Source organism: Mus pahari, chromosome 2 (genome assembly GCF_900095145.1).
Source record: "Mus pahari chromosome 2, PAHARI_EIJ_v1.1, whole genome shotgun sequence".
NCBI lineage: Eukaryota > Metazoa > Chordata > Mammalia > Rodentia > Muridae > Mus > Mus pahari.
In genome coordinates, this window is record NC_034591.1 from 77,454,207 (window position 1) to 77,478,191 (window position 23,985).

Sequence of the window (23,985 nt, forward strand, 5' to 3'; positions counted from 1 at the left end):
AGTGTATGTATGCATGCATAAGGGTGAATTCAAAGGATAACTCTATTTCTCCCACCATCTTTTAAGATTCAGGGATCACTCAGGTTGCCAGTCCATGTATACCTATTGATCTATCTTGCTGTCCCTAGGCAATATATTTTAAGCAATAAAACATAAAGTATACAAGAGTGATGAAAAGAGATTTCAACCTGCCACTGATCCTTTGCTAATGAGGCCACATTACAGTCTCCTTTCTTTAACTCAAGGTTAGAACCATAGACTTGTTTTGACTGGCAGCTTTGCCCTGACCTTCAGAGTGACATGTTTTTTCAAAGGAGGCCTTCTGCCCTGTCCTCTAAAAAGCTCTGTCAGCATGAACAGCTTTTGAAGTCAAAGTCATTTCCCTCCCATGTATAAGTGCTTCAGTCTGTGGTCAAATGGTTTTGTGTCTGGTTTTCAATGCCAACATTGGGCAAAAGGGGATTTAAAATAATTTCCACTCCAAAGCTAGTTACATCAAGACATTTGCTCATTTAGACTGAAGGTTATATTTATAATTGTATCTAAGTTGAAAATATCCATAAAAGGTAGGGGACTTAACCCACCTTTCCCACAGTATCTGACATTAACCTTTGTAATAATTACAAGAATAGACTGTAACTTAGACACATATTTAGTATAGTAGACATTCTGTGTGTGTGTGTGTGTGTGTGTGTGTGTGTGTGTGTAAGTTGACTAAGTGAGCTTAATGCTTACCAGGGGGCATGTTTGTAAGGACTTTTCCTCCTTCTGTGAGCATGGTCAATGCTTTCTCTCACCTCTCCATCCCCTCTCCTAGACAGTGTCAAGATTTTCCTACATCAGACTCCCAGGTACTGGGATTATAGGCATTACCGGAATGTGCCACCATGCTTAGCTATTGGTGAAGCCTTTTAAAAATAATTCATGGAATTGAGCATAGAATAGATCATCTTTAAACAAAGATCGAATATGTGTTTACTTGCTTATTTGTGAATGTAATCGACTCAGCGGAATAGTTGGTAAGCTTGGCATCTGATGGTCCTTACTTGTCTCCCGTCTCATCCTCTGAAAGTGCAGACATCAGGTAGGCGGAAAGTGTGGACCTGTCTTGATCACCATTTATGTCCTCACTACCCACGGCAGTGCGTGCTGGTGACTTGTGTGACTCTGGGAGTGTTTCACGAAGGTAGCCATTTTCACATGTGGCACTGCATAGAAAACGACGGCTGTGTAGTTTGGACAGGATATCTTGCTGAATTATGCTGTACTTGAGATCAAGTTTGAAAGCCCTGTATTGGTGGGTGATTCGTTTTGCTGCAGCAGATGGAATAGTCTAGCAGGGACAACCTGGAAGTGGGCAGATGTGCTAGCGTACTGTTGTGACTCCAAACTGATTAGAAAAGGGTATCAGTGAAACAGAGGCAAGATAAAGGGAAAGGTTGTCAGACAGTTTATTTTTAAATGCCTTTTACTTTGACATGCACAGGTGTGCATGGGATGAGGCATAAACTTGCCAAGATGTATATATATGTATGTGAAGGTCAAAGGGCAACTTGTCTTAGTCAGTTCTTTACTTCTACTATGTAGGTCCCAGAACTAAGAGAGTCCAACTTGGCAGTAAACACCTTTCCCTCAAAGCCATATTGCTGGTCCAGGAATCAAGATATTTTCAATATAATAAACTAGATTTGACAATTAGAAAGTTGGAAGAAGGCTGGAAGCGAAGGAAAAAGAAAGGGCTTAGAAGAACAAAGGAGTACACAATGGGGTTGGATCAGGACACCTCAAGGTCAAAAGAGATCACAGCACAAGAATGGGTTCTAACTTGTTGACTTTAGTGCTAAGTGAAGCACATGGAGACAGCATTTGACAAATGCAGATGTGGAAATCATCTGTAGAAACAGCCTAAACCTTAAACTTGGTGTTCATAAGTAAAGTTCTGAGAGAGAGGTGTCAAAAATGTGGGTCACACTTATACCTAAGTATGGCTTAGGAAGGTGAGCCAGTGAGGCTGCAGTAGAGCAGTACACAGCCACCAGAAGAGGGCAAGGAGGGACCAGTGCCAAGGACAAGAGACAAAGAGACATGTGTCAAACACAGGACATAGGTCACAGCAGAGGGGTCTTAAAGGGCCAGTTCATAAAATAGAACACTGGGTTTCTGAATAAAAGTATGCTTAAAGTTTGACTACAGGGCTGGATAGGTAAAGGACTGTGGCTAACAAGTGTAGATGGCTGGAGTGTTTGAAGTGAAATCAAAGTGACAGGCTAGGCATCAGAACGCAGGGGACACTTTGAAGTGAAACCCTTTACTGTGCACACTTTTACCTATAGTTTTAGCACATTTATCTGCATTTAGCTCTCAAAAAGCCAAAAGAGATATTAATATCTTTCTTTTACATAAGTAGTAACTAAAGCTGCACGACATACCTACCTTGTGGCTATTTGCTTTAGCAGTACTGGGAATTGAACCTTCCATTTTACACACCAGAGCCAAGGGCTTCAGTACAGAGCTTTAGTACCCTTCTCACCTGCCTTGCTATATAATGATGAAGCTAAAACTCAATCAAGATGTAAGAACTGCAAGAACCATTCTCCTCTTGGGAACCCTAGCTGAGATTTCAGACATTAGGTGGAAGCTCTTCACAGAGATGGGATCTACTATATTTTTGTCTTTTGCTTTATAGTTTTTATAGTTTCAACATAGTGTTTACTATAGAGTTATATATCCTAATAGGATGTATTGAGAAAATAAAAGAGTAAAAATTATTTCTAGTAATACCATTATATTATACAATCACTTTTGGGTAAACATTTTGGGTAAACAATTTTTTTCTTTCTGTGTTTTTCCTAGGAATGGATTACACACACACACACACACACACACACACACACACACACACACACACACACCATAGTTTTCTTACTTGTGTCCTAGGTATTCAATCACCTATGTTTCATGCATTTGTACTTAACATGAAGATAGTTAATAACACTCTCCTACCTACTGGAAGGATTTAAATTATTAAGTACTTAAAATACAATTATCAAGGCTTCGCATTGTATCAGTTTTCTTAACCATAATTTCTTTTTTTGGCATCATAGAGATATTTGTTTATTTATCATGCTGATTTGCCACACACATACACATAGATATTAGATATTTTCTTTATTTACTTTTCAAATGTTATCCCCTTTCCTAGTTTCCCCTCTGAAAATCCCCTATCGCCTGCCCCCTCCCCATGCTCCCCAACCCACCTACTCCCATTCCCAGTCCTGGCATTCTCCTATACGAGGGCATAGAACCTTCACAGGACCAAGGGCCTCTCCTCCCATTAATGACCGACTAGGCCATCCTCTGCTACATATACAGCTAGAGCCACAAGTTCAACCATGAATTTACTTTGATTGGTGTTAACCATAATTTCTAATACTTAGATTGTACCTTATATTCACATATAAATAACCCATGTCCAGGTATTACTTATTTCTTTGATCTTATATTTTTAAATAGTGTACTGGCTTTCTAATTACCCACGATAGGTTTATGATGAGAGAATTAGTATACAAGTTTTTGCGTTTTTATTTGTTTGCTTGTTTGTTTTTGTTTTTCATTCCCAAGTTTAGAAGAAAGATGCATAAGTCAGCCTCGGTGTGGCTCTCTTCTCACATGGTCAGGAGAGAACTGTGTTCTAGAAAGAACATTTTGGGGGAATAAAGAGATTATTTTCTAGGCCTATAGAGACGAGTTTATGGAAACTGTGTATGTAAGAGATTGTTTGTTTGTATTCACTGCTATCCATGTGCAGTGGGGGGTCGGGGAAAGAGGTTTAAGAAACTGATTTTCCAAAGGAGGGGTGTGTGTGTGTGTGTGTGTGTGTGTGTTTGCCTTACAGGATAACCTTAGAATTGGAAAACAAACTAAAACAATCACTTGTCATTGAGTCAGGTAATAAAATGGGATGGCTAGAGATTTAGAATTATTTTTAGACTAGAGTAAGGGAAACAGTTAAATCGCAGTTCACTATCTTGGCTTTTTAAACAAAGCAGGGGTTATCTTTTCTCCTGAAAGAAACCAAGGGTACAGATAGAGCTACAGCCAAGGAGGGAGGGAAAGGATCCCTGGGGGTGATATGGAGCTGGAGGCCAGCAACCTCATGCTGCTGGGCAGCTCACTGCCTCTGTACCCTGGACCCTGAAGAGCTCTGTGTCCTCAAATCCTAGAGAGGCAAAAGAAAAAGCCCCAGGCACTCCTACTGTATAGACAACAAGCTTGCCAGGGCCTGGTGAATTCTGTACAGGATCCTCCTCTTTGGCCGATTGGGTGCTTACCATTTATAGTTAATCTCCCATTCTCTCTTGAGAAGGGCTTCCATTTCTACCAGTGTTTGTTCCTTATCTTAGGGTCAACAGTGAGCTTCACTTTGCAAATTCAGATGGTCAGACCCCTTCCTTTCTTGGCCTCACCTCTGACTCTTGTCTCCTTAAGACACTCGGTTACCTGGTTTGTAAGACACCAAACTTGCTCATTTTCCCTCTACAGTCTGGCTGCTGGTTATTAAGCTTATTTTATGGGTATATTTTCCCATTGTCTAAATTTTGGTATGCCTCCTTAAGTACCTCCAATTCTGATGACTGTCACACATGTCTCTACCCAAGATACTTTGCCTGAACTATAGGCCCAGATATGCAATTATCTCTTTGATAGCTCCTCTGCCATATCTTATCATACCCTGAAGGGAAGCTAAAATATCATTTCCCAAAGTTATGTCTTCTCCTCATTAATTGGCAATGCCAATTTCCAGCAAGGCTGTGTATGCAGCCTTTGGTATCATCTTACTTGAAGCTTTCATCAAGGACCAAGATTATGGCCAGAGTTGCTCACGGCCGATCTGACTTCTGCCCTTGATCATGTGTGTCATGTTCAATTTTGCAGTAACACCAAATTTAAGTATTTCACATCCTTGCAAAGACCATTCCTGTGGCTTCTCATCTTACCCAGTGTAAAGTCAATCCTCCAGATGATGTTTAAGAATCCAGTTACTATGCTCTCCCATCCCATGGCCTCTCAATCCGAGATCCTGTTACTATAACGGGCTCTCCACAATTCCTCAGACCTTCCCAGACAAATGGTTGGCTGGGAGTCTATGTGCCTGCAGTTTCACTTAGACGCCCTGTTTTATTGCCTCTGGATTTTATAAGCAAAGTCACATTAGCAGGGAGGCCTTTCTCACCACTGCCAAAGAGATTTATGATGTTTCAAAGCCCGGAACTTGGCTTTCTAGCTTAGAAAGAATATACTTTAAGTTTAGTGTTTTGAGGATGTGAAGAGCAGTGGAAAGGAACACTCATTTCTTGAGATACATGCCTGAATTTTATTTCAAAACAGTCTGAGGGGAGATCCTTGCTCAGTTGGTGCTGTAATTGTATACCCTGGCCTCCAATCCTAATATCAGGATTCTGGCTCTCAGCAAAATAGATTTCTCAGTAGTTAAGAGCATCTGCTGCTCTTCCAGAGGGCCCAAGTTCAAATCCAAGCAGCCACACCAGGCAGCTCACAACCATTAGAAGCTCTGTCTCCTGGGTTATCCAAAGCCTCAGGCTTCCACAGGCAGCTGAACCCTTATGCACATACCTACACTTGGAAACACACATCTACCCATAATTAAAAATAATAAAAATAAAACTTTAAAATTCACAGAGCACAAACACAAAAAAGTCAAAAGTCTTTGAGCATACCATCACTTTGTGGAGGAGCAAGTTTACCTGCCAAGTATGCCGGCAGAATAAATTAAATTATTAATTGCAACAAAGCACACTGAGCATATTTGTGTTAATGTGATATGCAGTCCTTGGATGCAGAAGATGGTGACGAGGGAGTGGTGAATTCTTTCACATACCAAAAATGAATTAGAACAAGGAGTCTCCCACTGAAATGTTTTCAAAGGAAGTTCAGACATGTATTTTAAGAAACGAATGTTCCTTTCCAGTTCTCTTTATAGTTAACATCTAGAAACTTCACAGCAGTATTCCCTGTGGGAAAGTTGAGGGGTTAACATGTTTTTAAAAACAGGATTTTAACTAAGATGTGTATTCTTTCCAAGCTATAAAGCCAAGCTTCAGACTTTTAATCACCATGAATCTCTCTGGCAGATAAGCAAATCATGGATCAAATAAAGAGTTAATGGGGGTTACTTTATCTAATTGTTACTCTTCAGGGGATAAAGATATAGGTCAGTAGTGATACACATTACTGGGTTAAATGCCTTGTTTGTCTCTGTCTCTTTGACTCTGTTTCTATCTTTCTCTCTGTGTTCTTCTCTCTCCCTCTCTCCTATGTTCTCATTCTCTCATACCCACACTGTTCCATTCTCATTCTCTCTCTCTCTCTCTCTCTCTCTCTCTCTCTCTCTCTCTCTCTCTCTCTCTCACACACACACACACACACACACACACACACACACAGTTTTACAAAGAAATGAAACACTGATTTTAAAATATAGTCACTGTGACCTGATTCTTTGTTTTGAGAACACCATCAGACATAACTTTCTAGTTTGTACTGTACATCTTTTATTTAGGGGAAAATGTAGATGTTTTATAAGCGCATATAGAAATTAACAATGGGAAAGGAGCCAATCTATAGTTTGAATAAATGTAGAAACACCCAGCATGAAGCTGTAAAACGTCTGAGTAACAAAGGAGACTAAAGAATCTGTACTCCAGACAGACACTCCATTTCCCTTTCTACTGTAGACTCTAGTTCCGTATCCATTTATCCTCAGGGTTGTTATTTTTAATTTTTTGTCTTACTAAAAATAAGAACAGCAAAAAGAATTAGAAGGCAGATTTTGCATCTCATTTTTCAGAGAAGCTGTAGCATAAGTAAAACAGGTAGATGAATATTAAATAGTTATATAGACATTGTGACTGGCTGAAAGAAATGCAAAGACTTAGATATCAAGTTAAGGCCTCAAAGTTCTGGGATGGAGAAACCGTGCTGACCATTAATATCTTTCTGCTGTGGGTTAGTTTGGCGGAGAGTACTATAGGAGTACCACCGAACATGGAAAGTTTTCCCAGCACGGCACAGAGGCCTCTCCAGCTACCTTGCTCTGTCTTGCTCTGTGTTCATCCAGTTTAAGCTTCATATGGGCAGGAATAATTAAGATTGGTAAAAGAAAGGGACTGCATGTTATAAAAGCTTTTATTTACAAAAATGTAAAAATGCTTAAAAATTAGATTTAAAAAACCAGTTTAAGCACACCAACGTGTAGTCTCTTGCTCTTTGGGCAAAATGTCTGTCACAGTTCTCTGCCTTCATCACTACATTCCTTAAAAACAAATACAAACTCAAGCACTTTCTAGGCCAGTAGTCTTTCTCAGAGCTCCTATAACTTTGTGACACTCCATTTTTTTTCTCCACTAAGGAAAAGAGATATTTCTTTATGGGCTGAAGTTAAGAACTTACTGAAACTTCCCTTACCAGGGGCCCATCATGGCTATCCCTGAGCTCGGCAAGCCTGGAACTGGATTTCTCGGCAAGCCTGGAACTGGATTTCTGACGCTTGGGTTTGCTTCTTTCCCCAACGCAGTCACAAATATCGTCCTGGAATCTTTCTGCTTCCTGACTGTTCAGGATGCACCCAGCACAGCTGCTGAAGCCAGAGGGGATATTCTCCTTGTTGATAAGCTCCCTGGGATGAAAGAGTAACAGCTTAATCTTACTTTAAAATGTAAAGTCGAAACTTTTTAATATAGTCACTGTATCATGTCTTACACACAGGAATGTCATAATCACGGGCTTTAATTAATTTGTACATTCAAAACATTACTATTTTAAACTCTACGATGTTTTCACAGAATTAACTTAGCAAAGTTTAATCCATATCATGGATTAAACTGCCAACACAGAACTATGGCTTGATAAATAAGAAATGATTGAGAGTCTTACACCATAGCTGAGTTAGTGTAATGCCCTAACCCTAAAACTGTATCTAAAAAAACAATTAAGAATAGATGCCATATTTTATTGTCAGCTCAACCATATCCCCCAGTGAAAGACAGCATTACATATTTATTCTGCAATAAATTTATATCTTTAGACCATATTAGAAAGAAAATTATGAATTAAAATCATCCTATTTCAAAAGTTTTACTATTTGTAGATATTTTTAGTGCTGTATCATTTGATCATTTCTAGAATGGAATATATATATATATATATAAAATATATATATCATATATATATATAAAATGAACATATATATATATATATATATATATATATATATATATATATGTGTGTGTGTGTGTGTGTGTGTGTGTGTATGTGTGTGTATGTGTCTGTGTGTGTCTGTGTTTATGCTGTGTGAAAATGTATATAAATTTACCATAAACATCTTAAGGACAAGCTAAGTGAAGAGAGGAAATGACAGGGTCTAGCATACAGGTGGGTGTCATACTCATGCAGTGTCTTATGTGGATTGTTGCAGGAGTTTGGTTGTACATCCAAAATATGATTTATCCCTCAAATTCTGTCTTCTTACCCTGCATATTTTTCAAAGCTATTAAGTTTCAATTATAATTTTTAGTGGAGGCCTTATGCTTGATAAGACTAATCTGTGTCCCCTCACCATTCCTGTGCCAATTTTCTGATACCCATAGTGACACCCATACTGTTACCCATATGCCCATAGTGAGAGAAGGGCTTCTCAGAAGCAATTCAGACACCCAGTGTGAGCTCTGTCCATGTAACGGACATCGGGAAAGCTTGCACACGAGGCCATGCTAGGACAGTGAGAAGATAGCCAAGTGCAGGCCCAGGACAGTGGTCTTGACTGAAACCCGCTCTGTCTGCACCTTTGCACCTTTATCTTGGACCTGCCAGCCCCTAGATCTGTGAATGAATAAACACTGTTGTTTAAGATAGTCTTCTACGTATTTTGTTGTGGGAGCCAAGCAGATTAATACAGAAGCAGTAGAAAAAAAAAAAAAAATATATATATATATATATATATATATATATATATATATATATATTCATTCTTTAAAAGCATGCTTTCCTTTTCACTTTACAGTAGTCTTTTAAAATAATATTTATATAATAAACATTTGGATTAAATTTCCAGGTGATTGTGTGATTGTGTTTAGGGATTGTACTTAAACTATTTTCACTTAAAAATTATACCTTGCTATTAAAAAAATAAAACAGAGCTAAACATGCATATATATTTACCTGATAGCCATCAGATTCTTTAAGCAAATATATTAGAATCATAGAAATGCTGATTTATGACATTTGAAACAATGGACAAATAGCAGAATAAGCTGCTGGAATCGATAGGCAGCAAGATGGCAGTAGAGCTGTGCTCATGTGCACCAGCTGTCTAGAGGCAGATCTTCTCTTTCGTTATTGCCTACGCAGCATCTCAGTCATGGGCACAGCGAGGGTATGGAGCACAGAAACCCACTCCTTTCCCAGACACACAACACACTGCGGTCATATTTAGTATGATTTAAATTTTACCTGGACTTAGAGTTCTGGACCCTTTCTTTTGATTACTTAGATCTTTTCCTAGGTTGTCCCCTGCCCGCCCAACCCCCACACTGTATTTCTGTCTTCCCTTTTCATGTATACATTATATTCTAATAATAGTCATATTTATTATTCTCGCAGCTAAGCATGCTTTCCTTTTCACTTTACAGCAGGCACTTAAAGTAATATTTATATAATAAACATTTGCATTAAATTCCCAGGTCATTGTGTTTAGGAAGGTTTAAACTATTTTCACTTAAAAATGATACCTTGCTATGAAGAAAGATAATAAGATAGAAATAAACATGCATATACTATTTACCTGATAGCCGTCAGATACTTTAAACAAATAAATCAGACTGAAACATTTTATATAATAAATACACTCTTTAAACATTTATGCTTTTGTTATAGCAACCAACTATTTGAGTATGATTTTTTTCTTGTAAATTTGACAAACAGCAATCATTTTCATGAAAATGAATAATTCATAGTCTTTATTTATGCTCAGTGTTATTTATATAAAAACTCACAACAGCCTCAGTAAAACTTCACCTACAATCAGACCATCACTGGCTGGGGACAGTGCCTAATTGGCACAGCTGTGAGTAGTGATGTGCAAAGCAACATAACAAAGCAAGTGTATATCCTTAAAACACTTTGCTCCATGAGACTCACATTTGGGATTAAAATAGCACAAAGTCTAGATTAATTGTTCCTTTTTTTAAAAAAAAGTAAAACCTGATGAAAATCGAAGCTAAATTGATTTAATCAGTTATAACTTAAACTTCAGGAATAATACATGTCCTACAGGCTATCGTGATGAGCCTTGGTGTCCTCACGATTTATAAAACACCAATGGCTCCACTGGGAATATCTCAGAGTACCATGCCTTCTGAAATCATTACAAAGAGGAGGAAGGAAAAAGAAAATTCTGTGATTGCAGTGGAGGTGCTAGAAGAACCAGCAGCTATAAAACATGCAAAGCAAAGGTTAGAGACAGGCAAAGAAAATTTTGGGGAAAGGGACAGCACATGTGAGTGAGATCATCAGGAGACCCAGGCAGGGTATACACTCTGCCAGCAAAGACTACAGGCTGTGGTCAAAGTCGGGACAGGTAAAAACTGTAGCTCTGGGACCATGAGAAATAAATAACCTTGTTCAAAAAAACTCAGAGGAGACACTCAGTGTGTTCTGGATGTTGGAGAAGCCCTCTTCGGCAAGACTGTGGCCCAGAGTGTCAGGCAAGATAGGTAGATGTCTCTCAACTAGATGGGTAATGCAAGCAAGAAACATAAGGAAGGAGCCAGGAAGGTGTTGTGATAATGTCTGTATGTTAGGCATATGTGATACTCTAGGACAACATAGAGATTTGTATCCCAAGATTCAAGATAGGGACCAGAATGAGCAGTAATGGGGATAACAGAGGTGAATAATAAGGTTAGAATCCTATGGGTGGTCTACAGCTAACCAGGATCCAATGTCCATTTCTGTTGGTTCTCCTAATGTTGCTAGTTGAATACAATCAGGATAACACATGCAAGAAATATCCATGGACTTGGGAAACTAAACTCTGCAAGCTCTCTCTGAGAAGAAGGAGAGGTTAGCCCGTGGCTCACATTCCTTGGCCCTGTCTGGCCCATACCTATTGATGACTCTACCACCCCTGCCTGCTGCCCGCCCCCACCCCTGCCTGCTGCCTGCACTCACCCCTGCCTGCTGCCTGCCTCCACATCTGTTTCCACTATTATCTTCTTGCAATATTACCACCTCCCACCCCACAAACTCATCTGCTGTCCAAAGAGAAAGGGTAGAAAGCAGGCTATCATGACACATTGAAGATATTTTCTAAACTGCCAAAGCAGAGGGCAATAATTATGTTAATGAATAAATTATACTTGTGTCATAATAACACAGACAGAATGCAAATGAATGTGCTAAATGCTTTGGATAAGCCTGTGTCCGTGGCTGATTTTAAATGTAAACATTTCTGATCCTACATTTTTTTTCTAGTTTCTAAGGAGATATTACAACTACTCTTTTCTACCAGTTCTAACACAATTCTTACACTAATGAACACTTCCTTGTTAAGTTATCAGGTTAGATCATTGCTGCTGTTGTTTGTGTGAATTCATGTTAACAAAGTTCTTGAGCACTGCAGTGGGCACATAGCAGGGGATTTGTTTACACAACTTATTTTCTGATTTTCTTTCAGCAAAAAGAAACTTTTTCATAGAGATTTTGCTATAGATTATGAGTCCAGGGAAAAAGAATGTGTAGAACTAGGGTCAAGTTCCACATGGTGAATGGAAATGAACCTGGAACACTATAGGGATACATGAATATAGCCAATTAATAAAATGTAATATTTTTTCTTGGGAATCTGCATCATGACTATTGATATGAATGGTGATTTGTATTCATACTTTACTGAAGTCACTAATGGAGAATAAATTCTTTATAATACCATTCTTGAAATTTATGCTGCAATTTTTAAACTTTTAAAGTTAGCTAATATTATAACATGGAACTTAAGCTTTTCTTCTTTTTATTAAAAGTACAATTTTTTAAAAAAATATTAAACATAACCAGGTGTTAGAGTTATTGCAAAGATATGCTACTGGTTAGTAAAGGGGGACTGGCTTTGCTGACTAATAAGCAAACTTAATGTTGAATGTACAGAAGAAAATGCCTCTGGATGGAGTTTAACAGGAAATTATGAAATATATAAATGAAGACTTAGACTTTCCCCAAAACACCAGAGATTTAGATCTAGATGAAACAGAGATACAAAGTATGGTGGTTTGAATATGTTTGGCCCATAGGGAGGTACTGTTAGGAGTTGTGACATTTTTGGAGGAAGTGTGTCATTGTGGGGGTAGACTTTGGATTTCCTATGGTCAGGCTCCACCCAATGCAGAAGAGAGCTTCCTCCTAGCTGCCTGTAATTGCCAGTCTTCTGGTTGGCTTCAGAACAAGATGTAGAACTCTCAGCTCCTCCAGGACCATCACCAACTAGACACTGCCATGCTTCCTGCCATGATAATAAACCTCTGAACCTGTAAGTCAGCCCCAATTAAACGTTGTCCTTTGTAAGAGTTGCCTTAGTCATGGTGTCTCTTCACAACCATGGAAACCCTAACTAAGATAGTAAGTCATAAAGGAGTGTCTGAATGCCTGCTAAGTTAAGAATGATCATAATGAAAACTTCTGAGTTTTAATCTAGATACTGAAATGAGAAGAGCAATTATAACTGTAATATACTGACAGACTTTAAACAGAAAATCTCGAGCAGTAATAGCTTATGATATCTTACTTGTCGCAACCATGCCAAACATCATCCTGCTTCTTAAATTGATGCCCTCGCTGCCTGGTAGGTACAGAAGATGCTGATGATGGTCCAGGTTCTGAGTCCTCTGAACTTTGTTCTGCAGAGTTGTTGACATCAAAAAGATGCTCTTCTACGGCTGACCTGATGGTTCTTTCTAAGAGTCTAGTTAAAAACAAACAACAAGTTAATGAAGCAATCAAAGTTACTAAGCACAACGGGCCAAAGCAATGCCAACATGGACATGTTCTTGCCTTGTGGTGCCTGATAATCTTTCCTCGTGTAGTAGATAAGACTGTAGGTTGCTCTGTATTTGATGCTCACATAGTCACATTCTCTGGGTTGGAACATAGAAAATGAAAGTCACAATGACCACTGTACTTTCCCCTTGTCGTCAAGTAATTTTAATAAATTTATGAAGCAAGACAAATAAACTGCTCTAGTTTAAGTCATTTTTTAAAAAATGCAACATACAAATATTTTTAGATCAACATACCATTCTTCCTTTGCTAGTGAAGTACTAAATAGTGGGAAACAGAGATACTTCTGAATGTGGGTATATTTTAAAGGCAATCATCGGTAACCTTGATTGCTTCATTAACTTAGTGGTATGTTTTGAACTAAGATGTCAAACCCAAATTATATCACTTTGCCCATTGACACTGCTGTCTGACTCTCACAAATATGCCAGTTTACAGTGGCAGAGCCTTTCAGTATATCTAAGTAGTCAACTGTCATTCAGTTTAATTCTGAATGGAAATATCTTAATTTATACTCATCAAAGCAGGGTTTTCTTCACTTGAAAAAGATTCACACTTTTAAAAAAATATCTAGAAAAGAGTAGCTTTCTTTAAATAACATGGTTTTTGTTATGTTTTGAGACAGTTTTGCTACATAGAGCAGGCAAGTCTCAAACTTACAATTTTATGATACCACCAGCCCTAGTTTCATCAAATAGTCCTTCTAAACTTCAACTTAAAGTTTTCCAGATAGGCACAGTTTGACTAAATGTTTCTCAATTTTATTAAAATATTTTATAAAAGTTATTTGAAGACAAGGGGCAAGGATAACCTAATTGAGGTGTTCACTGCGACTTCTGCTTTCTGTGTCCCTATTGACTAACTGGCTTAGGAGAATGTAAATATACTAGCATTAAATACTGAGCAATTACAGTGATATCAACTACATGGAGAAAGATTATCAGACACAACAAGGTGAGAATATGCCCATCTTATCTCAGTTCTGGAATTTTTACATCTGATGAAGCCAAGGAATGTTAGTTCTGCCTTTGTTTGATTCCTCAACTAACAGAAAGAACCCAACTCCATCATTTGAGATTCTGTTTCTGTCCTGTCAGTGCTTCTTCTCCTTTATGTTTTTTCCTCCAGACCACACCTTCCCGGTTCCTAACACTTGATTATTGCCCAGGGAAGATGATATGAAAAGGCTTCCAATATCTCAGAAGAAGAAGAAAACAGTAGGGGAGACAGAAAGGCTTTTGGCCAGATTCATCTAGTGAAGTGAAGAATACTCAGATAGTGCCTAATACATGTTTCATGGCACCAGGGAGAAAAGATTCCGTGTTAGCGGAGTTTGTACTTCCACAGGGCAGGGCAGAGGGAACAGTGTGGCAGTGTGCTGTCTGATAGTGAGTCAGGAAGTGATTCCTAGAAGGAATGAACTAAAACATGAAAGTGCTGGCTGGGCAGGGCTCAGCCAAGGGCTATCTTGGAACAGAAAGTCAAGCGCCCAAATGAGAAAGCACAATGTGGTCAGAGAGGCAGGCAAGTACAGAAATCCCGGACCAGGGCAGGGCACAAAACAGGGCTGTGCTTAGTCTGCATGTGCCTGGAAGTCTCTGAGGCAAGAAAGCATGTGCCAGATATAAGTAACCCAGGACAGCCACTGCTGTGAGGAGAAAGGACTTGGTGCTACCAGGCCTTTGCTTTCTTTTCTACATCCCTATAACAACAAAATTGAAAGAACTGCAAAAATATCCATGGATGCAGAGCCAATTCTCATTCAATAACACGCACTCAATACTGTGTGTGGTACATTGTAGGTACTCAGTAAATAAACAAAGTGGGAAGAAAAGTCATGGTTAATGCTTTAGCCTTTACTTATTTATTTTTTTCCATGACAAGATGCCTCCAGGGAACAGAGTCAGCTTTGCAAACATTAACTGACCCTGACATTGCTTTTATTAAAATAAACAAAAAGCTAGTAGTGCCAGGTATAGTGGCAAACACACCTGCTACCTTAGCACTGGGGCATAGGCAGGAAGATTGCGAATTAAAGGCCAGTCTGGAATACATAGTAAATTCAGGCTAACCTACTATGCATAGCGAGACTAACAAAGAATCTAGATGGCAGTTTCAAAAGGGGAAGGGGGATTGTGTATAATGACAGACATACCTACTTTCTGGATATGAGCAGCTTAAAAATCACTCATTGCTTATTATCTTAATCTTGCAATTCAATACTACATTAGAATTTGCTTTTTGATATTAAGAAGTGGGAAAAGGCATAAAATGCTGTTCAATATAAAAACAAAGGACTTACTCTCCGGTTGTTGAAACATTGCTGACTTGGGTGACATGAGCACTGTGAAAAGAAGCAGAGAGAGAGAGAGAAAATCAGGTCGGCTGAGGGGTCAGAGATGATGAACCATCATCTGAAGGGATGTCGGTATGGAAGAATGAACCAGGTCCCATGTCATCCTTGATGATTGCCACCATGACAGGAGTCCTTTCACTGTGTAGCACACAGAGGTGCTTGTTTACTTCTTCAAACACTGACCTTAGAAAACAGCTTCTAGCTCTAAGCCTGGTGCTGCAGCCAGGCCTGGTGGCCTTCTTCCTTCGCCATGCTAGTCTGATGGCTGCAGACTGTCTATCACCTGGTGTCCAAGGCCTGCAAGCACAGGCATGTTTCTAAATCTTCTCAGAACTCATGGAGGTCAGCAGGGACCAGAGGGGACAAGAACAAGGGACAGGCATGACTTCCTACATAGTCATTTCCAACTTGCTTTTCCACAGCATATTTTCCTCCCAACACTTAAGATGGAAACTCTCAAGGGATAACTCATTGTAACAAGTGGGTTAGCACCTTTGGCTGAATGTATATAAACTTCTATTTTCTAAAAAGCCCGACTCTTTTAGGATGATTAAAACATATTCCGTGTCGCTGATGTGCATCTGTCAGAGCTTCCTTTGGCTTGGGGAAGCTCTATGCTCACAAACCCAGGTGAGGGTCTGGGCTATCTAAAATCATCTGTCATTGCTTTCTCACAACACACCACGCCCAACTCCATGCTTAGTCAAGATCTAAGTTCCTGTGCCTAAAAAGGAAGTTAAACATTGAGCAGATTTTTAAGTGTATTAAGCTAGTTTTAATAAAACAGCCTTTCCTTTTTTTTTCTTCCTACTTTGCAGAATACACAGGAAGAGGATGAAGGCGTCTAAGAGATCGCTTAGTGGCGGCACTTCAACGAACCTAAATGCTAACTCATCTGGTGTCATGTCAGCACACGCATGTACTGCTTCTGAATCGTCTGCTATCTTCTGTTCCTGTGTAATAATACATTTCAGTGCCTTCATGTCAGGATCTATGTCTTGGAGGATTCTACCCCTTACCATCACAATCACAATCACAGTTACAATCACAATCACCACCACTGCTACCACCCTCACCACCATGCTAGGTGGAAGTCCTAACACCAGAGGGAGTCAGTAATTATACTCCATCCCCAGGTAGTTTTCATCAGTTGAGGTGAAGTTCTAAGTGATACCCCACAGATAGGGGAAAACACCAAACCATTCCACTGTGCAAAGAAACACTGGTGTGAATAAGAAAATGAAAATAAGAACAAACACAAACACACACATACACTAGTAAAGGCCCTGGGCACTTACTGTTTTCAGATACTGTGCTAAGGACTTTTTGCTTGTATTTTTCTCACTTAGATTGTAGTATCCCCGTGAGGTGTGTGTTGCCTCTCCTGTCTTCAGCGAAGAGGTTAGGCAGTGTAATAACTGCTCTGGAGGCTAGTCACAGATGAGGCAGAGCCAGGAAGGTTGCAGCTCTGAACCTGAGCTCATTACCACACAGACTGGGGCAGGTTTGCATGTAGAGGTGAGCTTAGCATTTGACCTTGCCTTTTGGCCACCGTGCCTGTTATTCCCAGTGGTTCCCAGGCTCTGTGGCCAACAAGAAGCTCTTGCTGCATCTCTCCCGGACTGGAACAGGCAGTCTGCCTTGGGATATTTTGTGGCTAGCCCTCTGTAAATCCAACACTGTATAATTAACTTCTATGTTCCTCAATACAGTTACACAATCTCTGTTTGGGGAGCCAGAATGAGCTGAATAATGACCAGGGGAGACCTAGGAAAGCAAAGAGTCAGATGTGCTCAATCCTAAAGAACATTCCAAAAACAGCCAGCCAACCGATCTGCTGCTGGTTCCAGGAGATGGGTTACCTTTCCTCTCTTCTATACTTGGTTCTTAGTGCTGTTCTCTTTGCCTGTTAAAGTAGAGGATGCAGTTGCTTGTTTTTTTGTGGTGTTGGGATAAAATAAATGGTCTGACACATGCTAGGCTGTCCCCTTCCACTGAGCTACTGTTCCAACCCAAGACTGGTATTTCTATGTTCTTTTGTTTTTTTCCCCAGGGTAAGGAGAAGCAAATCATGAGGGGAAAAAAAAACCCACAAAAACAAAAGAGGTAGGTCTGACTTTTCTAACTCTCTAAATAGGCGCGTTAGAGCCTCAACATGCCCAAGAATGACCCAAACCCTTGTTAGAGCAGGTGAGTCATATGGCCTAGGGGAAAGGGGTTGCTAAAATCTGCTTTGCAGAATTGGTCAAAAGCTCTTCTATCAAGTTGCAGCCTTAGCTAGACTGCACTTTTCATGAATTCCCTGATCACTTGCATGCTATTGTTTGTTGGTCAGTTAAAGATATTAAGGTTCTTAATCCTTGCACTAAAATTCTTTAGAATTTTTTTAGGTAACATAGTAACTACTTTAAACAGTGTGAACACATTAATGAAGATATAATATGGCAATCTTTTTGTTGTTGTTGTTGTTGTTGTTTGCTTGTTTGTTTTGTTTGTCTGTGGTAGGTCTTTTTCTGTAGCCTTGGCTGTTCTAGAACTTACTTTGTAGACTAGATTAGCTTCCAATTCACAGAGGTGTGCCTGACTCTGCCTCTGGAGTGCTGTGATCAAAGACATGCATCAGCAGGCCTAGATTATGCTAATTTTAGTGAGTGAAAACTAGTTAAGATCTTCTTCATAACTTAAAAGAAAAATGACCTGAGGCCTCTGAGCCAGCCATAGAGATTTCTTCCCAGGATGCAAAGGTGAATGAGCAAGAAGCAAAGCACATAGTTACATCTTTCTAATTTTGTGCTATATTTATTTTTAATCAGATTTACACTTTGTAGTTTTACTTTTCAAAATGTAATCTAAAATTTCTAGCTTATGTAGTTTGTGCATGATTTTAAGGAACTTAAAGATGAGCATATTTGTCATTGAGAATCAGAAAAGGTCTTGGCTCTGGAAGCTGGACGAAGTCATAGGCAGGCCACTGGCTAGCTAGACTGCTTTTGGCTGGTTCATAAAAAAAAAAAAAAAAAAAAAAAAAAAAAAGAAAGAAAGAAAGAAAAGAAAAGAAAAGAAAAGAAAGGCTTGGCTACTATTGGCTAGTAATATCTTTTTAGCTCCAAAACTCAGTAATACCATCTCGGATTCAAATTGACTGCTATCAAACTTAAGTCACTGTAAAAGACTAGACTGTTAGTTTTATAATGCTGCTAGTTTTATGATGTAGTAGTTAGTCAAGCAGTTCTATTAGATACCAAAATGGCTGTGGTCAAGCATCCAGCCACCTTTACAATTCCATGCTAAATGTTTAGCAATTCACCAATACAAAAGTTATAACAAAGGGATGCTTTTAAATTAAAGCTGAGGTTCATTCGAGGATGAAATTCTAGGGAAGTGATGTAAAAGTAAAGTACATTTGAGCAATAAACAATAACATACTATAACACACGATAACATCTCTAATCTCCTGAAGCTTTTAAAATCTCTATATAAAAATAAGAATTAGTGTATTCATCATAACCTTTAACTGACTTGTTAAGCAAATTTCTTACACATTATATATAAATAGCATATTAGAGTTCACTTCTTGACTTTTGGTAAAGTAAATACTAAAAGTCAAAAAGAAGTAAGGTCATGTGTAAATGGAGTCAATTTTGTTACCACAGCTATTGTTAGTGAGAAGTCTGCATGTTCTGCAGGTCCAGTCATTCAAACTACATTTTAAGCCTACAAGCTGACATAAATGTGCTCTATGGCCCACTTGTGCTGAAATCAAAACTAATTATGCTTAGCAACACTGGTCTCTAAAATTTGCATATATTGAGATATGCAGATTCATGTTAACAAGTGACTCTTTTATTATAGTTCTCCGTTTGAAGGTAAAAGAAAAACTACACATAAAGAGCTTCCAATCTACAACACTTGATACAGATACCCCAAAAAGGCACGTGATGTGCATCCTTTCTTTCTTTAGCTTGTTCTCTTTGGTGGTTTACCCAGTCCTAACTAGAGTATCACAGCTTTAACAAAACCCACGAGGGCTAACAGAATCAGATTTCTCTATGGAATGGAACACCTACATTTATTTGATTAAAAAAATCAACAAATAGGACAATTATGTGATCCATTTAGGCCTAAAGATCTGTAACTAATCATCAAAATATCACAAAATTCTTGATTTTTGTATTTAACAAAATAGAGGGTTTGGGTATTGTTTTCTAATTCCAAAAGCTGGCCTGCAGGGTTAACAATACAGATGTCATTACAAATAACTGGATAGTCCTTTCTCAGTTCTATGACTTTAGTGAGTCCTCGGAGTGTGCCTCATGAAAGCTCATTCCATGCTTACGTTTATTCCCTCCATTGTACCCTTAGCCATGGTTATCACATGCACAGGGTTTGTGTGGCATTTTTATAGACAAATTTTGCTATTTGATGTATCATTTGCATATGGTTGATATTATTAACATTTTTGAACACAATTTAGTTTTAAAAATAGTATACAGAGTATTGCACATACTAAATGAAGTACATACTACTGACCAGGAAGAACATATTTATCTTTATATATCCCTAATGTCACACTAATATCCTTTTGCATATTAATCATGATTTAGAGGGGAAAGAATATTTTCTTTCCAGTATTACCTTGATATTCTACTCAATACTTGACTGTCAGCAGACTTATTTTTTGTTCAACTCCTTTTGTTTTGCTTTGTTTTGTTTTTTAAGAATTCTCAGTTTTACTTAGGATATTTGTACTTAAAAGAAATTCAGAATTTTCTAGTTTTTGTACTAGGTCATTATTAGGTAAAATTATTAGATGTAATAGGTAGATCACTAGATACTGGGCCCATTTTACAGATTAGAAGCTACAGTTCGGAGAAACTGATCTCACTCTGAATAGTCTGGCTTCAGAGTGTCCTCATTAAAAATGCACATTATTCACAAATAATTTTCTACTTCTATAAAATTCTGTAAATACATCTATTGATAATTGTCCCATTAGAATATATCACTACAATGATTAAGAGGATGGAGGTGTTTGTCAAATCGCAAGTAAAGGCATGAGTACAGGGGATACTGGAGCCATTTGCAGGCGGTTCAGACTCTGAGCCTTTACTTTCTGAGTGAGTCTTTCTGTAAATTTTGTGTCTGGCATATTGCTCTATGTACAAACCCCATGTTTACATGTACTTCAAATCTATCATTTTTGATGAAAGAGTTTATATGCTTTGATATCATGCTATTTGACACAGAGTAGTTTGCATCTTTCACATCCTGGATAGACTAGTTCCTGACATGTTTTCTTTGTCCTTTGTTTTCTTTGTGTTTCTCAATGAGATGTTTATATACTAACTTTGTTTTCCACTTCAGTTTCCAATAATATGATTTCTTTCTTAGCATCCCTACAGATTTCAGCTATAATTATCACTTCTAATATTACTTCTTTCATAGTTTTAATTTTTATTTTCTCCTTTTCCATTCTGGAAGGATTTCTCAAATTTTATTTTTATCCTATACCTGACTTTAAATTTTAGTATATGTTGCTGGAAATTATATATATATATATATTATATGTACTTGTGTTTGTGTGCCTGAATGTATGCCTGTGTACTACATGAATGCAGAAGAGGTGTTAGATTACCTGGAACTGGAGTCACCAACAATGGTTAGTCCTCATGTGGGGGCTGGGGGTGGAACCCAGATCTTCTACAAGAATAGCACCTACTCTGAGGCACTGAGCCTTCTCTCCAGCTTTTTTGTTGGGAATTTCATACATGAGTGCTGTATTCACATCATTCCCATCCCTCTCTCTACCATTACCCTCAACTTCTCCCCAAATTTATGCCTTCTTTTTTACTTATTTTTAGAGATTTCTTTATAGTTTATTTTATGTGTATGATTGTTTTGCCTACATGTATGCATGTACAGCACATGTTTCCCTAGTGTTCATGGTAGTCAGAATCAGGTACAGGATCTCCCAGAACTGGAGTCCTACTGATTTGATTTAGTGTTGCCCCTATGTACACTTGCTTAGGGCTGACCACTTGGTATTGGACAATGCATCAGTAATCTCAATCTTAGAGAAACTGATTCTCCCTCTCTTAGCAGCCATTAATTATCTGTAACTATTCATTTGGGGACAAGACTTAATGAAATTTCTCTTGTCCACATCAGCATGTCAACTTGTGTTGTCATTATATAGTCTTGTTTAGGCAACTGTGATGGTGAGATTACATGGGCACATCTTGACCATCCCAGCAAACTATCTCCAGTGATGCAGTAATGGCATTGCTCTCTTGAGGATAGCCAACAGCTATCTAAGTGGTCTTAAGACCTTGCTTAATATTAGAGAATTAATGCCTAGGACTGTAAACCTAATCAACTACCCAGAGCTGGAGAGGAATTAGACCTGGAGGAGAACCCAATACTACCAATTTCCTAAACTGGATTCTATACCTTATACCCACAGGAAAGTGTAGCTTCCATCCCTCACTAAAGACAAACAAACGGAGAAGCAAACAACAAAAACATTTTACAACAAATGGAGACTCTTAGGGAGATCCACATGTCATCAAAATGCCAAGAAAAAGTGACCATGAGATGCCCAGTTCTAGTTCATATATTTATGATGCAATCATATCTAAGGCTCAGGGAAAATTTTGGAAGAAGGGTAGAAAAACTGTAAGAGTCAGAGAATCAGGGTATCTGCTGGATCACGTCTTATACTTGATTTACTAAAAGTATCTGCGGTCTCCTGCTTCTCACGGTTTTTTAATGCACATCTAATGCCAATTTAATTAACTGACTAAAGTGGTTTTAATGCTAGTGTACTTCTTATACATCTTTTGCTTTTATTTCACATCTAAACATGTTGTTTCCAACAGAGTCTTACTAACATTTTCAAACAGGTTAGTCAGATCTTTGAGAATTTTTTGAGAATAACAATATTGCTTTTCAAGTTTTCCTCTGACTCGTAAAAAGTTGTTTTTATATGAAAAATTCAGAAAGGATTATCTTTACCTTTAATGCATTATTTCGTTCTGTAAATCCCAAATCATTTCTTAGTGTTAAACCATTCTTTACAGGCAACAATGGATCAATAAGTCATTATCAAATAAACTGGGTGAGTAGATTTGTTCTTAGTTTATGACATTGTCCAAGTAGTTGTGGGCAAATGTTCTTGCTGATTATAGCCACTGCATGCATGAGTCTACCCTAGGGACATGCGCTAAGCTTTCTTGGGCAGATGTGATGCTTGCTTGAATATAAGAAGTAAACTGAAGAACCGTACACAAAGTTAGTTTGTTTTTATGCAATATATACTTTGAAATGCACACTGAATTTCATAATCCCCCTGTTCTTAAGGTCTTTTTTTTCCCAAATGCTTTGGTTAAGTAGCTAATGTCCCAGGGATATCCTCTCTCCTTTCTATTGTTTTGTATTCTAAGTATTCTAGTCTCTGAATAGATAGTGAAATTAAGAAGCCAGTGGGGAGAGAGGTGAAAAAGAACACACAACTCTTTTCTGATGATTCAAGTCTCAGCTCCATTTGGGGAATGGCACTTGTTTTTCTGGTCAATGAAGCAGATAATAGAAAGAATCTAATTCAACCCTCTCCCAAATGGCCTTTTTTTTTTTTTTTCCTGGCTTTGTCTATTTGACCAGAAGATGTAACATAAAGACTTCAAGGAGCACACAAATGGGCAGTCTTTGACACCCTGGCTTTCTTTGAAGCACTAGCTCTAAGTTTACTGCTGTTCTAACATCCTTGGAATTTAAGAAGGAAGTTGGGGGTAATTATATCAGTGAAGGTAGCCAGTCACCTGTTTAACTACAAGTTTTCAGATTGTATTCCAGTCAGAAGCTCCTGCAGGGAGAAGCCAATATGAAGTCATGGAGCAGAAGAACAAAATGGTAAGAGATTTAGGCACGACTGGTATAAAAGAATCAGTTTTTACACTCCTTTGCTTTATCATGCTAAAGAAGAGCCAAGGGAGAAAAGCACTAACATTTTATATGATCTGTCTTTGTCAATAAAGACTGAACACAAGCCTAATGCTTTCATTAACATTAAGAGAATTGAGCCCAGATTCTATAGTTACCTCTTACTATATAAAAAGTCTGAGCAATGATGCTCCTTTATCAGGGATGCAGGATGAAATCTCTCAAAAACTCGTGAATAGTATCCGTTTCTCATTGTTGGTCATCATACTGATAATTTGCTCTATAGCTAGGCTTGCATATGAAAACCTGTTATGATACATTTCAAAAATAGACATCCAATCCTACATAAGATTCCGATTCTTTTGACTTTTTGGTTTTGTTTTTTGAGACAGTGTGTCTTTGTGTAGCCTTGGTTGTCATGGGAACTACCTCTGGAGACCAGGCTGGCCTTCAATTAACATTTGGATTCTTAGTCAGCAAGAAGCAATATTCAAAGATTCCTACATATTTCACATCTATAGGAATGGATAGTATAAGAAACAGAAAGTAATGATTGTTGGTGAAGA

The 23,985-nt window shown here is 38.3% G+C and overlaps 1 protein-coding gene across 2 annotated transcripts in view; it reads right to left on the bottom strand.

Annotated features, from left to right (window-relative positions):
* The window catches only part of Fam13a (family with sequence similarity 13 member A), a 91,772-nt gene that overhangs the window by 43,326 nt on the left and 24,461 nt on the right, over positions 1-23,985 (bottom strand). Inside the window, exons 3-5 of one of the 2 annotated variants that reach the window (XM_021190462.2) lie at positions 15,428-15,469; positions 12,854-13,030; positions 7,486-7,696 (exon numbers count right to left, since the gene is read on the bottom strand). In XM_021190462.2, the coding sequence (XP_021046121.1) occupies positions 7,486-7,696; positions 12,854-13,030; positions 15,428-15,469 (430 nt within the window). Of the gene's footprint in view, positions 1-7,470; positions 7,697-12,853; positions 13,031-15,427; positions 15,470-23,985 lie in introns of both variants that reach the window. The other variant, XM_029534931.1, reaches the window with a different exon arrangement.